The 14989-nt window shown below is 37.3% G+C and overlaps 1 protein-coding gene across 3 annotated transcripts in view; it reads left to right on the forward strand.

Annotated features, from left to right (window-relative positions):
• DUSP26 (dual specificity phosphatase 26) overlaps window positions 1-14989 on the forward strand; it is a 175579-nt gene that overhangs the window by 94788 nt on the left and 65802 nt on the right. For all 3 annotated transcript variants that reach the window (XM_044083059.1, XM_044083058.1, XM_044083060.1), the window contains one exon: window positions 919-1125. In XM_044083059.1, the coding sequence (XP_043938994.1) occupies window positions 950-1125 (176 nt within the window). In that variant the 5' untranslated portion in view covers window positions 919-949. The remainder of the gene's footprint in view (window positions 1-918; window positions 1126-14989) is intronic.

The following is a 14989-nucleotide window of genomic DNA, read 5'->3' on the forward strand; positions in this document are numbered from 1 at the left end:
ATGTAACAGTCACAGTCTAAAGATTTTTAATGTAGCTGTATAAAAATTATGCTATGCTAAATAATTTATGGAATATAGGAAGAGGCAAACAGATAAATATTATGTGTGCAAGTGAGTCTTTGTTCACTGTAGTCATCCATTCTGCTTGCTCATTAGCTAGAATGCAGAAATGTGAGCCAATGAACAGATTTTGAGGTGTAATGTTAGTATCTGTAGGAAGCTATCCGGTCTGTAGGTTTAGCTCACAGTGTGTATACATGGATGCAGGCTGCTAGTTGCTTTGAGCATCTGCTGTTTACTATTTTAGTATTAAACCACTGAAAACAAACCACGTTTATAAACCACGGAGGTCTACTTTCAATAATCAGTATGTAAAGTGGCTTATTGTCTAGAAGAACATCATCTCATTTTTAAGTATTTACCTTTAAAAACATGGCAACTTTAGAAAGCACAGATATGTCATCTAAAAATTAAATGACTTCACAAACTGGGTATAAAATGAAACATGAATGTCCTTAACATATATCTTTTATTGGCAGTATATATTATCCATAAATTTCTTTGTCCATTAAACCTAAACTGCCTCCTAGATAGGAAATGTCAAGTATTCTGACACTGAATGACTTGTAATGACTTCTTCTGATGTTTCAGGCTTCCACTACTAAATAATCTGAATGCATGCCAACTCTTGTAAATTTAATCAGTATAATATACATCTGTGGGACAGAAATGTCATGTTGTACAAATCTACAAAGGACTGTGTTTGATTTGTAAGCCCGGTAGTTCATTTACTTTGAAATGTTTTTTTCCAGTCATCACATGAAACAGTGCAACATGATTCTAACTAAATGACATATGCACACAACTATCCGGGGAAACTGAGCTATTGCTGATACAAATATCTGTTTCCTTCTACAGCCCAGAGGGATGTGTTCAGAATCAAAGCCCAATGGCTTTTATGTCCAGATTGTCACGGAGCAGTTCAAGGTCACCCAGCAGAAATGAGCAAGAAGATAAAAGCCCACCTGTCCTCAGCATATTTGAGCTGGAAAGGCTACTGTACACTGGCAAAACGGCCTGTAACCATGCTGACGAGGTCTGGCCTGGACTCTACTTAGGAGATCAGTAAGCAAGATCCCAGTATGGAATGTGAATTATACAAAAAGCTGCACAGGATAGACATGCCTTAAATATCTGTATGTACTTTGTTTGTTATATGGTAAGAAATATTTTAGAAATTAAATATGCATAAACAAAGAAATCAAAATACTACGGTAGGTGAAGATTTTGTTGCCCGTACAGTTTTCACACTTTGATTACCTTTCCATGTCTATTGTTATCTTCACTGTCCTCCCACCTGGTATGTGATTTTGTATTTCTGTAAATCTAAAATTCTCAAGTCTCCTTTCCAGAGACTTCTTTACCCTTTCACTTTTTTGCCTTTATTCTCTTATCTGGATAGCTGTTTCAGTGATACATTATTTATCTCCTCTGAATATACTGTAAATTAAGCTTTAAGAGCACATGCCTTATTTTTTGGCACCGTTTTACCTCTTGAGATGTACTATCCATACTTCAATTCTTACATTATTTTATCTGAATTATCAGCTGTGTAAAGAAGGTTGTAATGTTAACTAATGACAGAATGGTTACTAGGACAGACTACATCAAGTGGGTCAGCAGGATAACCGGAGTTCTACTGCTATGAAGAAGAACCAGGTGAAATTTACATTGTGTTTTGCTGGTGAGGTGCTAGGGTTACCACCTGTCCCTCTTTGGGTAGTTGTGTCCTGTGAAAAAAACTAAAAAAAAATGGGAAATGTCCTGAGTTTTTAGGACAAAAATGTTTCTTAAGTTTTCTTCAGCAGTAGCGTAAAACAATTATTTTGTATCTGAAACAAACGTTTTAAGAAACAGAATAAGCAACTCAAATGCTATAAGAATAAGCTTTTATTTGGGCAAAAACACAACCTTCTGTCTATAGCTCTCAACTGTCTAGATTTTTGCAGAATATGCAGATTTTTTTTCCTCACTTTGTGGGTCTGATCCTCATAAAATTTGTGGTTTTCCAGAAAATCACTGAGGATTGAAGTCACTAAATAATGACATATATTTCAGTTTTAGACTTCATATCTTTCAGAAAATGTAAGTTAACACAAATACTGTTATTCTAGCAACTTTCTAAGTTTGTAAGAGCAATATTTAAAATATGTCCCTATTTTGGGGGGCTTTGTCCCCCCATTATTTTAGGCTCTGTCCAGATTTCTTGCTCTAAGTGATTGAGAGGTGTAGTTCTGCCCTTTACACTGGCTATGTGTATATTTTGTCCTACAAAATCTCACTATTCTACAAAAATGTCTCACTTTGGGCATCTGTAAAGGTGGCAGCGCTATGAGGTGCATGGAGCAAACGGATGTGATGCAGGCCTAGGGAGGGTCATTTATTTGAGTGTGGGTGGAATGAGCCTGCCTTTTCTGGGTTATGTGTTTGTTGCTGTTAACCTTTTCCTTTCTGTTCAGCATTTCATTTCTTATCACCAGCTCTCCCTCATTAAGTTTCTAGAAGAGGTCATATAAATTTTTAAGGCCAATCTATAGCCGAATGGGAAAGGATATTTGCACACAAAAGGAAACTGGCTAGACATAAATGGCCCACATGGATAGCTAGTACTTACCTAAGACTCTATAAACCAATATCTGCTGCACAACTATGAGAATTCCATATTTGTAAAAAAAAATTAGTGAGTCAAAGTCAACGAAAAGGAAAATAAAAAAAATATATATACTTCATTCAAGAGCAGATATGTTGAAAATGGTACAAATCATCTTTATTATATAAAGACACCTCAGTGCATGTGACAGGCATTTGCATATGGAAGTGCATACTTGGACTGGGTGGGCACCCCTGTGCAGAAGCCAAATGGAGGACATTTTGCCATGGTGAAACTCACCTGATTGCCCAATCCAGTTCACTGAGGGAAAACTCTTCTGTTATTCTAAATACTCCCACCATGCTAAATTTGTAAAGGGAGAAGAGGGAATTATTATTGTTAAATAAAATAAAAGCATTGTTAATGATGATCTTTTCAACAAAAATAAATCTGGTAGTATTTATTTTATTAAGTTTCTATTTGTCGGCTGTGCATGTGAACTGGTTTACTGACCCTTTCATCTGCAGACAAGGCTTACACAGCAGTTATTAGTATATAATTAAACTGTGAATGACCATACATAATTCAGTTGTGCAAGAAGACCATATAATAGATAGTATATGCACACAGAAGTCTGTATAGACCATATACACAATAATATCAACATTTCCTTTAATTAACTTCTTCATAATTTGTTAGAGTAGGCTGTGCCTGTGTTATGTTAGCCATTATCTGTAAAACAATTGCATTTAGATTCATTAATAATGTGCTTATGTAATGATTTTTTGAATTTCTGTAAAGTATCCAGTATTTTAATATCTTTGGGGAGATGGTTCCAGGTGGCTGGGCCTAGACGTGAAAATGGTTTGCCTCCTACTGTAGTTTTAAATTATGGCCTGCTAAGTATCATATCATCTTCCTGGCTACACTTTAGGGGTAAGCTTGTTTTTTGACGTACAGTTTAGATCTTCAAGGTGGGCAGTATACTAACTTAAGTATTCTAAAGACTGGGCAACTAAATAGCAAAGAAGCTCTGTCATTGATTGGAAGCCAGTGGGGTCTGTTAACAAGGTCTTAATGCTACGTGGAGATCTCCGGTATTAGTGCAAATCTGAAAATCTTATTTTCAGTTACTCATATTCTTTGGGTGTTAAAGGGTGACTATAGTGATATTGAGGGTAAACAATATTCAAGCTTGGGGAGAAGACCGTTTTGTTTTGTTTTTTTTGCTGAAACAGTTGCAACTACTTGAAGCAGAATTTGACATATCTTCTAACAAGCTGTGTGTTGAGCTAGGACTCAGGACTCTTTTTGAGATTTTTTTATATGTGAGTTATAAATGTAACTGAAGGGTCTAGTGTGATGTCTAAATATTTGTATTTGGAGGCTTTTAGGGCAATATCATCCAGTATATGTCATTTAGTAAAATTCTTTGTAGACTTGACACTTTTCAAGTTTAAGTAAATAACGTTGCATTAGTTTTTTTGGGTTAATCAAATGTTTGTTATTGAGAGACCAGTGGCATAATTTAGAAAAGCTCTCTTGTAGCTGTAATTCAGTATGTGATATAGCTTTCAGGAGCGAAACATCACCTGTGTATAGTGTGAATTCAAGTGAAGATGGGTCAGTTATTGATGAATAGTGAGAATAATTGGCTGTAACTAAGGAAAAGATTCTTTTAAGTTACAACACAGGATATGAATTGTCTATACATAGTGAGGCAGTGTAATTATTTTGGCTGCCTAAAAAAGTGATTACTAGAAAATAGAAAACAAAATGTAAGCCAACTGCATTTGAAGTACTTAATATTGTAACACAGATAAAGTAACTGAAAGAGGGATATTTAAAAGGGAAGGAGCAAACTACATAGAAATAAATGGAATTTGTGGTAATATTACATGCAAAATAATGTTTAGGAGGAGGAGTTAGTTTAAGGGAACTCAGGAATTGAGTGATGTGTGTAATGCTGGATTGAAAGTTGTTATAAAGGAAGAAAACATGTAGAGTACAATGTGCGTAAGAGGGAAAATGTTAATATGGTTAGTTTTCTTTTCTGTTAATGTATGTGTGCCTATGCCTTACATGATATCTTAATAAACGTGTTTAAAAAAGTGAGACTAACACAGAGCTTTGACAGACATCAGTGTTAAGACTACCATGGTGTTTGCACTGGTTACCGCATTAGACGTGAACTGTAGTTACTAAACCACTGCATAGTGTTGACCCCAAAATTATGCCTTTTGGGTTTATGCAGTAAAAGTTTTATTACTTGACAGATTCAAAGGCCCATGTCATACTGACAAATATCCCTGCTGTAATTAGGCCATCATTAATATCACAGTAGGTATTATTTGTTACACTAAGTAGTGCTGTTGCAGTGCTTAAAGGTATTGTAAAAACAACAATGCGAGTCAGATAGAACGTGTTTAAAAAAATGATGATATCAAAGTTTCTAAAGATTTTTTTACAATTAGACATCAATTTGTGATGTATTGATAATCTGACTTTGTAATTCTTTGAAGTGGGTATATTAGGTAAAGGAATAATGATAGATTCTTGGAAGGCTGCTAAAACATTACCTGGTGTAAGGGAGGTGTAGGTTAGTAGTTTAGTTATGTAGTCTGATGATTTTCTGAAGAAGGTGGGATGAAGGATCCTGAATTTGGCTGATGTGCAATTTAAGTTTGGAAGAAGCTTACTAGTTTCATTTGCAGAGATCTTTGCAAAGTAGAATGTGACTGCTATTCTGCTAATGAGCGGTACGGAGCTGAGGAGTGTTGTCGCTGTTTAACCCTTGTGTATTAGGACTAGAAGGGTGAGCATTGTTGCCTATGGCTTTACTAGAAGAGGACAGTAATTATTTGCACCCTTTAGCAAATTTTGTAATTGCGGCCCTTATGCAAGCTAATGCTGAGGATGAGTCAGTAATTTGACCGCTCATTTTTTTTATTCTACTGTAGAAATGCTTGGGTCTACAGACAGAGGATACTAGCTTTTGCCTTAAGTGTAGAGCTTTATCTGCATTTGTAGCTATTTTTGTTGTTTTTCTGTTGGTTAGGTTATGTTAATATAATTGACTACTTGCTGGATTTTGTTTCCATGATTTCCAGGCATGGTTTCTTTCTTTCATCATATTTAAGAGTTCTGTGTTAAGCCAGGTTTATAACTGCTTGCTAAGCCTAGGATGGATTACTACGGAGAGAAGTCTTGAATCCCTGAGAGTGTAGAGGTGAAATGAGGTCTGCCATTGGTGGAGTCTAGAATACTGTAAAGATCAGTTCACTTTATAGAAACAAGAGCAGTATTTAGATGCATGCATGTTTGATTGGTATAAAATCTGCCCACAACAATTTGGGGTGGAGTTTTGGAGATGAAAAGGCAATGATTACTGAAGTAGTTTGGTAGAATGAACAACGTTCAGTATAACTAATTATGAGGTCAAGAGTAGAGTCCCTGTTTGTTTGAGGATTGGGCCTGCTAGAAGTGTTTATTAGCTAGTCACTATTATATTATATCAGCATTCTGTCTAATTGCATGCCTTTGCATCCAATTGCATTTAGATTGAAGTTTCTCTTTATGCTAATATTTTTAAGGATGCCTGTTCGGAAAATGCCAAGAGTAGTTTGCTGTGTCATTATAAGTGCATAAGGAGAGGCAATATATACTGAGGTTATAATGAGGTTAGTGTGTTTGCCTAACTCAGGCTGGCATGGACACCCTAGTCAGGCGCTCTATCGTTAGGGGGTTGTGACCGGAAATTTTATATCAAGAAATTAGTTTTCTTTAACTACTGAGATGACTCCACCTCCAGTTATGAGAGCTTGGTCATTGATATGAAATCAGTGTATAATTTGATTGTATAAAGGTTCAGGGGCAGAACTTATCCTTCATCCAAGCTTCAGAGATGGCTACAATATGCGGTTTTCTGGGGTTAACTAGGCCTCAGCTGTTATTGTCGATGCTGCATGGATTAAGTGAAGCTATTTTAAGGTCTTTAATTTTTTATGAGATATTTATAGTGATGCTGAGTAAGAGACACTGTTATAGGAGTCTTGGATTTGCAAGGATATCCCCTGCTTTGAGGATTTTAAGTCCTAAGAGATACAGTTTAGATAACAGATTTTTGAGTGTATTATAACTAATTGCTGTGTTTTGCAAGAAGAGAGTTTGATTTGTGTATTGACTTTTATTAGTACAGGCAAGTCAATTGATGTAGAAGTTGAAATTCAGAGATATTCTATTTGAATGGTGAAGGCTGGTTGTAAGTTTAGTTTATGCTTTTCTGGAATGTATGGATACTCACATGCAGCTGATAAATAGAATAACGGGGAAAAGTATAAAAAAAGTATATGCCTAAGATTAGTTGTACTGAGATATAAGGAGAAGTGTTATAGATTAGTTCATGTTAGAGGGGCAGAATAAGTTTGGAAATGGAGAGCAAGGGGACGTATGATGGCTAATGGGATCTATGACAGCAGAGAGACAAAACTGATGCTGTAGTTGATTGGAGATTTAACAGTGAAAGTTGTATTCCCTCCAGTACTCTTCTGAGTGTGTACCTTTAACTCCCAGTGGGCCTGGCATGAGCCTTTAAAAAAATTAAGTTTTCACCTTACAATTCTAACAAGTACTCATTGACAGAGTTCAAATATCAATACACTTGTGTTTGCAGTCATGTATGCTTCAAAATAAAATATTCTGATACTTTGTTTGCAGCATGATTTTGAATTATTAATACAAATATGAATAAGCAATATCTGATGCCTAGAAAAGCAGTAGGAGTTAACTGCAGAAATGCCTGGAGGCGCACTCAGTTGTAATGAGTTAAGATAAGATTATTAAGCAGTATAACAGAGGATGGATGTAGCCTAGCGGTCACCTAAGCTGCCTGTATTGATGTGTGGTGAGACGGTGAAATGTTTTAGATTAGTTTCATAGGTGTATACAAGGCTAACACCTAGCTAAACCAAATGTGTCCTACAAGTTATATGTTTTAGACATTTATATATTGGTGATTGTTTGTTACGACATGATTTACTGACTGCCCTCTGTCCATCATAGATGTGGGTGCCAGATCGGGGTGGATTTTTTATTTCCCATCCAATGGTCCAAGTTATGCATAAATAGAGTTAGGGAGGAACTTTCTTTTACATGGATGGGGAACCTGTTCCAGAGAAAAGGAATTCTCTGAGATATATATCTGTATCTCCAACATGCCCTATTTATATTGCAAGCAAATTTTAAGTCTTTAGATGTAGTATTTCTAATACTGTTTGTTTTGTGCATGTGCAAAAGGCTCATCGGAGAGTGGTCCAGGGACGCCTTCCATGCTAGGCATGCATCATCTCTCAGTAGTCTGTAGGAGACCAAGTAAAGAGATAGGGCTTTGAGGTGATCTACATAAGGCATTGTGTTTATGATCTGTATTCTTTTTGTAATGAACATATGTGGACATACCAGTTGCTGCATGTGTCTGGTCAGGTACATACTATGGGGACATTATACTCAATGATGGGTCTAATAAGAGGACAGTACACTGGTACAATTATTTCATTGAATATAAATGCCATGCACTTATAAGTTGAGCAACAAAGAAGTATTTCCTTACTTCCTTGGATGCATGTTAGTCAAAGGTCAGTTTACTGTCTACATGTGTTTCCAGATCCCTGACTAGTCGGCCAGATCTTAGAGGTGTTTTATTGATGTCATAAAAAGTACTACAGTGCATTTATTTGCACTGAGTTTTAAGCCATGGCTTTGGCACTAGTCAGTTGTCTGTGTTAGACCCTCTTGTAAGATGTTAGTGTCTTGGGGGTATTCTGTGACTGCTCCCAGTTTGCAATCACCTGGAAACTTGGTCAGCCAGAGGCCTTTGACATTAGCATTGCCTTCTGAGAAGTAGATACCAAAGAGGACCAGGCCCATCACAGAGTCATGAGGAACTCCACTGGTGACTTCCTTTTTAATGAGATGGTATCACCAATTCTAACTTCTTGGGTCCTGTCTGTGAGCCTGATGTTTATGCAGTGGGTTATATAGGGGTTTATGCCTAATTCTATAAGTTTGTTAACAATGCCCAAGGTAGGGTATTGTATCAAATGCCTTAGGCAGGTAAAGGTAGGCAGTAAGCACTGTTTACCCTCATCTATTGCCTTGGTGACCTTCTCAAAGAAGTCCGCCAGGTTCAGTATGCATGACTTTCCTTTGACAAATCCAAACTGGGATGGAGCCAGTGTCTGAAGGTCTCCTATGTCTTTGTTGATCATTTCCATGATAATTCTTTCCTTGGTTTTGCATATAAGACTAGTCCGACTAATGAGTCTGTAATTTCTGGGATCTGTTGATGGTCTGCCCTTATACAGGACGACTGTTGCAGCTCCCCATTCTCATGGTATGAAGCCTGTTTTAAGACTATAGTTAAACAGTAAGTCCAAACAACTATCTAATCACAATTCAAACACCAGAAACAAAATTTGAACAAATGGCTCACTGAAAGCTGGAAATATAGGCACAGGAATTGTACTTAAAGGAAAATTCCTTTAAAAATTTTTTAAAACAACTGCTCATAGATTTAAAATCCAATCCTTTTATTTATACATAGAATGATGAGTGCTTTCGTCTTTTTATGTGAAAGATTTCATCAGTCAATCATTCAAATTACACTATTGCTTGTGGGGTGGATACCTTGACTGCTAAGCTAACCTCACAAGTCTGTGTTATTCAAGTTTTGTAAACTGCTATAAAGTAAAAAGTGTTTTATGAATTGGGTGGAGCTTGGTGGGGAGCTTGAAAATCACATGGTTTTACTGAGTGATTTTTATTGGTCTAAAGTACTTTTTTAGTAGGAGAGTAACTTGATTTTTTTCTGATGAGCCATTTGTTTTAAGTTTGTTAAATATTAAGTCCAGTGGCACTGATAGGACATGTTTTAGACTATTCAGGAGGCATTCTGTGATATTTATCGACCAATTGATGCTTTGTTCTCAGCCTTAGCGAATGCAGCCAGGACCTGCTGTCTATTTATAGTTGGAAGGGTTATATTTTAAAGTGTTTACTGGCAGGTGGCTGGGGGATAAAATTGGAACTGAATTTGTCAGACAGCAGACTCGCTACATCACCCAGCTCAGTGAATGTGACACCATTAACCACCAGTTCAACACACTGCTGTGTGCGGCCTTTGATGTTTCTGAAGAAGGCCTTATAGTTGTCTTTTGCCTGGGGGGGGGGGCTATCTTGACATCAGAATTGAATTTATTGGACTTAATTAGCCGTCTTAGCTGCTTGTTTATTTTGATGAGAGAGTTCTTATGGGAGTTGCATTTCCTGATTTTAGCCATTATTTTTTCTTTTTGTTGTATAACTTGTTTAATCTGGGATGCAGTTAGTTTTTGTCTTACTTCTCTTAGGTACATCAGCCTCTAATCAGCCATAGACATGGCTGTACAGAGTTTCTGTGAACAATTCTGCATAGGCTGTTGTTTTCTGGCTTTGGACGGGCATTGAATTTTGACAAACATTCACTCAATAAAAGGTAGTTTCCTAACTGCTGCTGGGGTTACTGAATTGATTTTGGTTTTGAAAGAGTCAGCTTTATGGTTAAACCTTACCAGGGAGGATGTGACATTCTTCCATATTTGCAAGTATGAGGGTCAGTATGTTGGAACCGCTAGAGTGCGTATGCACTAACTAGTTAAGGGTGTTTGTATTTACAAAGTCCAGGAGTCTGTGTGCCTGTAGATTTGGACCATGTAAGATTCCCAGTCTGTAGAAGGAGAAACTCCCCCATAAGTAAGGTGTTAGGTTGGATGGTTAATGTTTTTAATAGGTTTAAGTATGCATTATGAGTTTCATGGAACATAGAGGGTGACCTACAGCTTGCTAGGATATGGTATGGGGATTTTAACTACGGTGGCCTGCATGTGGAGAAACCCCAGCTCATCATGGTGTTTAACCAGGCTAGAAATATGCTTCTTATTGACGTATATCAAGACACTTCCACCTTTAGACCCTGTCTGTGCAGCGACTCATCTAAAAGATAAGGTACTGAAACCTTGCACTACCAGGGTACTGTCTGCAGCTTTAAACCATGTCTTAGTAACTGCACAGATGTTTATATCCTCTAGGGTGAGTAGGGCTTGCAAGGAGTTTAGCTTTCTATTGAGGCTCCTGGCATTGAGCAGTAACACCTTGAGGTTGATTTTACTGTGTTAGTACATTTGTCAGTTTGGCATTGTCTAAAAAGGCTCTATGGGGAAGGATAAAGTTTTAGCCAGTATTCAAAAGCCTAGAGAGGGCAGGTGCAGACCATCTCTGGCAAAGCATCATGGTTTGTTAACCATATCTTCCTATGCTGACAATAAAATGACAACAAAAACTCAGATAATTGTAAAAATCGATCTTTTGTTGGTATTGTGGCATCATTCTTAGTGAAGGTAATATTCTGCTCAGTGCTAGGCTCATACCAGCCTGAGACACACAGAGAGATCTATAATGTTTCTCCTCATATAGTCTAGAGATGTACAGCTCAGGTCATTTATACCTTTGTGGACAATGATGAAATCGTACTGGTAAATGGTGCAGTGGCTTAAGTGCATGTTTAATTTGGTGGATCCTGGCTCCAGGTAGGCAATTAACCGTTCTCTTCTCCTTCTTCAGCCTGATTAGAGGAATCTCAGTATGTCTTACTTCCCAGGAGTCATAGGGGACTGTGTTTGCTTGCCCTATAGGCTTTGTATTTGGGACTCCAATGATTGAGGCTGTACATATGTTGTTAGGTGTGGCCTTTGTTGAGTGCTTTCATGTTTGCTGAGAGTAATCTTTGCTGATGTGTGTTCTAGGAGCTCCTTTTTGTTTAGGAAGATTGCATTTAAGTGCCTCAGCATATGGTGGGGCATTGAGGCTTGTAAGTATAGCCTAACTGGCACCTAGACTACTTTGAGTAATGTATAAGGAATTTTCTAGAATGAGAGGTAGTACCTTAGCTGCCACATGTGCTGGACACCAAGCAGCTCAGAGTGAAGCACTGAAATCTAGCTAGTCACTGATTAGGAGCAGAACATTTGACTTGGCATCAAATGCTGAAGTTATTATTGATAATTTGAAAGCATGAATAAATATACAATTTAATGAGTTAATAGCTTACCATAGTTGCCAAACTATTATGTAGGTATTGTGTGTGTGTGCATATTGCAAGCAATGCAGCCTTCATAGATATCATATTAACCAGCTTTTCCTACTACTACATTTCTAAGTATGCAGAGAAATTGCACACACACACACACACACCCACACCCACACACACACACACACACACACACACACACACACACACACACACACCTGTGGTTATGTAATTAAGTCTGGAGGACTGGCATGAAGAGGAAGCCAGATGCTAGGAGCCAACACAGACAGTAGTTATATGTTATTATGGTTTTAATTACAAGTCTTGAGGCATTTCCACTTTTATGTATAATTTATTTATTTTGTTTGGTTTGCTTTTGCTAGTAGCTTCTCTTAGTACTTAAATTTACTCTGCTTTGACTTGTTTGGCTCTTTGTTTTTTTTTTTTTTTTGTTTGTTTTTGCTTTTTTTGCATGCAGACTTTTATAGTCACTTATTATTCTGACAGTCTGTCTTTCTCATCTCCAAAAGATAATTCTGGCTTCTGACATTTGCTCAACCTTTACTGTTCTTGTGCTTTGTGGTTGGTGCTACAGCTTACTATGACTTACTAAATATTAGTATTGTCGTATTAGTGGTCCAATGCATTAGTACTCTATTGTACACAAGAGAGTCGATCATATAAACTAATTGGGATGAAGGATAGTTCGGATAATCAAACATACATTGAAATGGATGAAAAACTTCTAAAATCTTGTTTTTTCTGCACTCAGGGAATACACTTTTCAACCATTCAGCAAGTCCAGTGGACAATAAAGAATATTTTTCACATACAAGCAGGCTACAAGTTCAAAAAACATGCACAAGCTAATACGTATAACGTTTGCATATTCATACTTTGATTTTTCCTACCCAAAAACTTTGGAAGGCTGGGTTCGATAACTGACATTTCAGATAATCGACATTTGGATAATCAAGACTCTATTTTTAATTTCTCCAAGTCTTTTGGGTTTCTAATACCATGATGGGAATGGACCCTATTCCTAAGTCAAAGTGCGATTAAAGTTCATGAAATTAGTATTGTTTCAATCTTTGATGACAGCCAAAAGTGCTCTTTGGAACACCTGCAATGTGCCCAGTAAGGCTCTATATTATATCCTCGAATGCTTAAAAAAGCGAACGCTGATTGATCGACCTAATTTAAGCGAAAGCTTACAATCTCAAACTGTCAGATCAGCAATTTTTTTCCCAGGGAAAAAAATCGCTGATCCAAAACACATACACACAACACAAGCACACCAAACAAACAGAAATCCACACACATACACCTAAAATCTGATACCTAACCCTACACTAAACTATGGACACACCACTAACTACCCACTTACCTTAACCTAAACCCTAACCCTAAGGTCTGTCACTATCGCACACTCACCTCACCCGCTCCCTAACCCTAACTCACTTAAATCTGCCCTAACCCTCATGTCCACTCAATCGCACACACACCTAACCCGAGCCCTAACCCTAACTCACCTAAATCACCCTAACACTCACATCCACACAATTGCACACTTACCTGAATCCGACCTGTAACTTTCCACCATAACACTGAAAATACCGAAGCAACAGAAACGGACAACCAAATTCTTTTCCTAGGAAAAAATTTGAGTTTCTGCTGCTTCGATATTTTGCAGTTTCGCGAAAATAAGTTTGATCAATCAGCATTCGCTTTTTTAAGCGTTCCAGGATATAATGTAGACCCCCCAGTAATGACTCCTTCTGCAATTTGTACGGAGTTACATGGATTGGTAACATATCAAAATATGATTGTAGATTCTTTTTTATATGGAGTTACATGGATTGGTAACATATCAAAATACGACTGTAGATTCTTTTTTATAAGACCCATTGCTCCTACTGCTATTAGAACTGTCTAGGTATCCTTCTTCCACATTGCTTTTGTTTCTGCCTGAAGATCCTGATATTTTATGACTTTGTGTCTCTCTGTATGCAAGACACTGTAGTCACTGGGTGTGGCGATTTCTATAATCAATGTTACTTTTGTCTTCTTTTCTTCAACCACTATATCTGGTTTTCTAGCATCTATATTTTTAACTGTTGGTAATGGATGATCCCATGTGATATAAACTTCATCATTTTCTATGATGCTTTGTGGCTTATGTTTCCAGTGTTTTTCAAGCCACTTCAATACCATAATGTTTGCACAATCCCCAGTGCAACAATCTTGCCACATTATTATGCCTTTCAGTATACAGTCCTTCTGCCATTAGTATGTCGCAACCTACATCAAGGTGTGTGACTGTTTCCAATTCTGATTTACAAAACCTACATTTGCCTGTTTCTCCCACATGTTCAATGGACTTCATAAACCCACGTGTACGCAGCCCACTATCTTGGGCTGCCAATATTAACCTTTCATCTCTTGGTTTGAATTCGCCTCTCCTTAACCATTCCTGTGTTCGTTCCTGATCAACATGAGGTTCTTCCAGAAGTTTTCTATATTTGCAACTATATTTATTTTTTTCCACATTTCTTGCCTTCTCATCTGGTCCTTCACCTTATATTATTTCTTTTGTATTTTGGCACATTCAGCCGCTGCCTGATTTTTATTCACTTCTGGTTTGATTTCCATTCCTGCTTGACGCTGATATGCTTATGCTAGACTAAGCAGAGAAGTCATCTTAGATTTATTCTCTTCATGTTTCAAAACTTTCACTACATTTCAGTCTTGTGAGATCAGCAGATATGTGTGGAGTCCCACAATTGCAGATCTATACATATAATCAGTTTCAAGGAGGCCCATCCGTCCTTCAGAACGGGGAATATATAATCTTGGTATGCACTGATTTTTATAAATCATTTGGTGAAATATCCTTCTTGTTTTCCTGTCTAATCTATCCAACACGTTTTGGGGCCAGTCAATCACTCCAAAACTGTAAGTTAGGACAGGAACAGCAAATTGGTGTATAGCTTGAATTTTCTTCCTAGATGTCAGTGCTGTTTTCAGGATTAAGTTAAATCTACTGAAATATTCCTTACTAAGTTTTATTCACATTTGTTCATGTTTTATTGTTGATCCTTCATCAATTCCCAAGTATTTATACACTCCCTCTTGCTCAAGTTCTTTTATATCACATTCTTGTCCCAAACTGATGTTTTCCTAACGTTGCAGTTTTCCTGCTTTAAAGGTTGCTGTTG

Source organism: Protopterus annectens, chromosome 9.part0, assembly GCF_019279795.1.
Source record: "Protopterus annectens isolate FY-2018-M chromosome 9.part0, PAN1.0, whole genome shotgun sequence".
Taxonomy (NCBI): Eukaryota; Metazoa; Chordata; order Ceratodontiformes; family Protopteridae; genus Protopterus; species Protopterus annectens.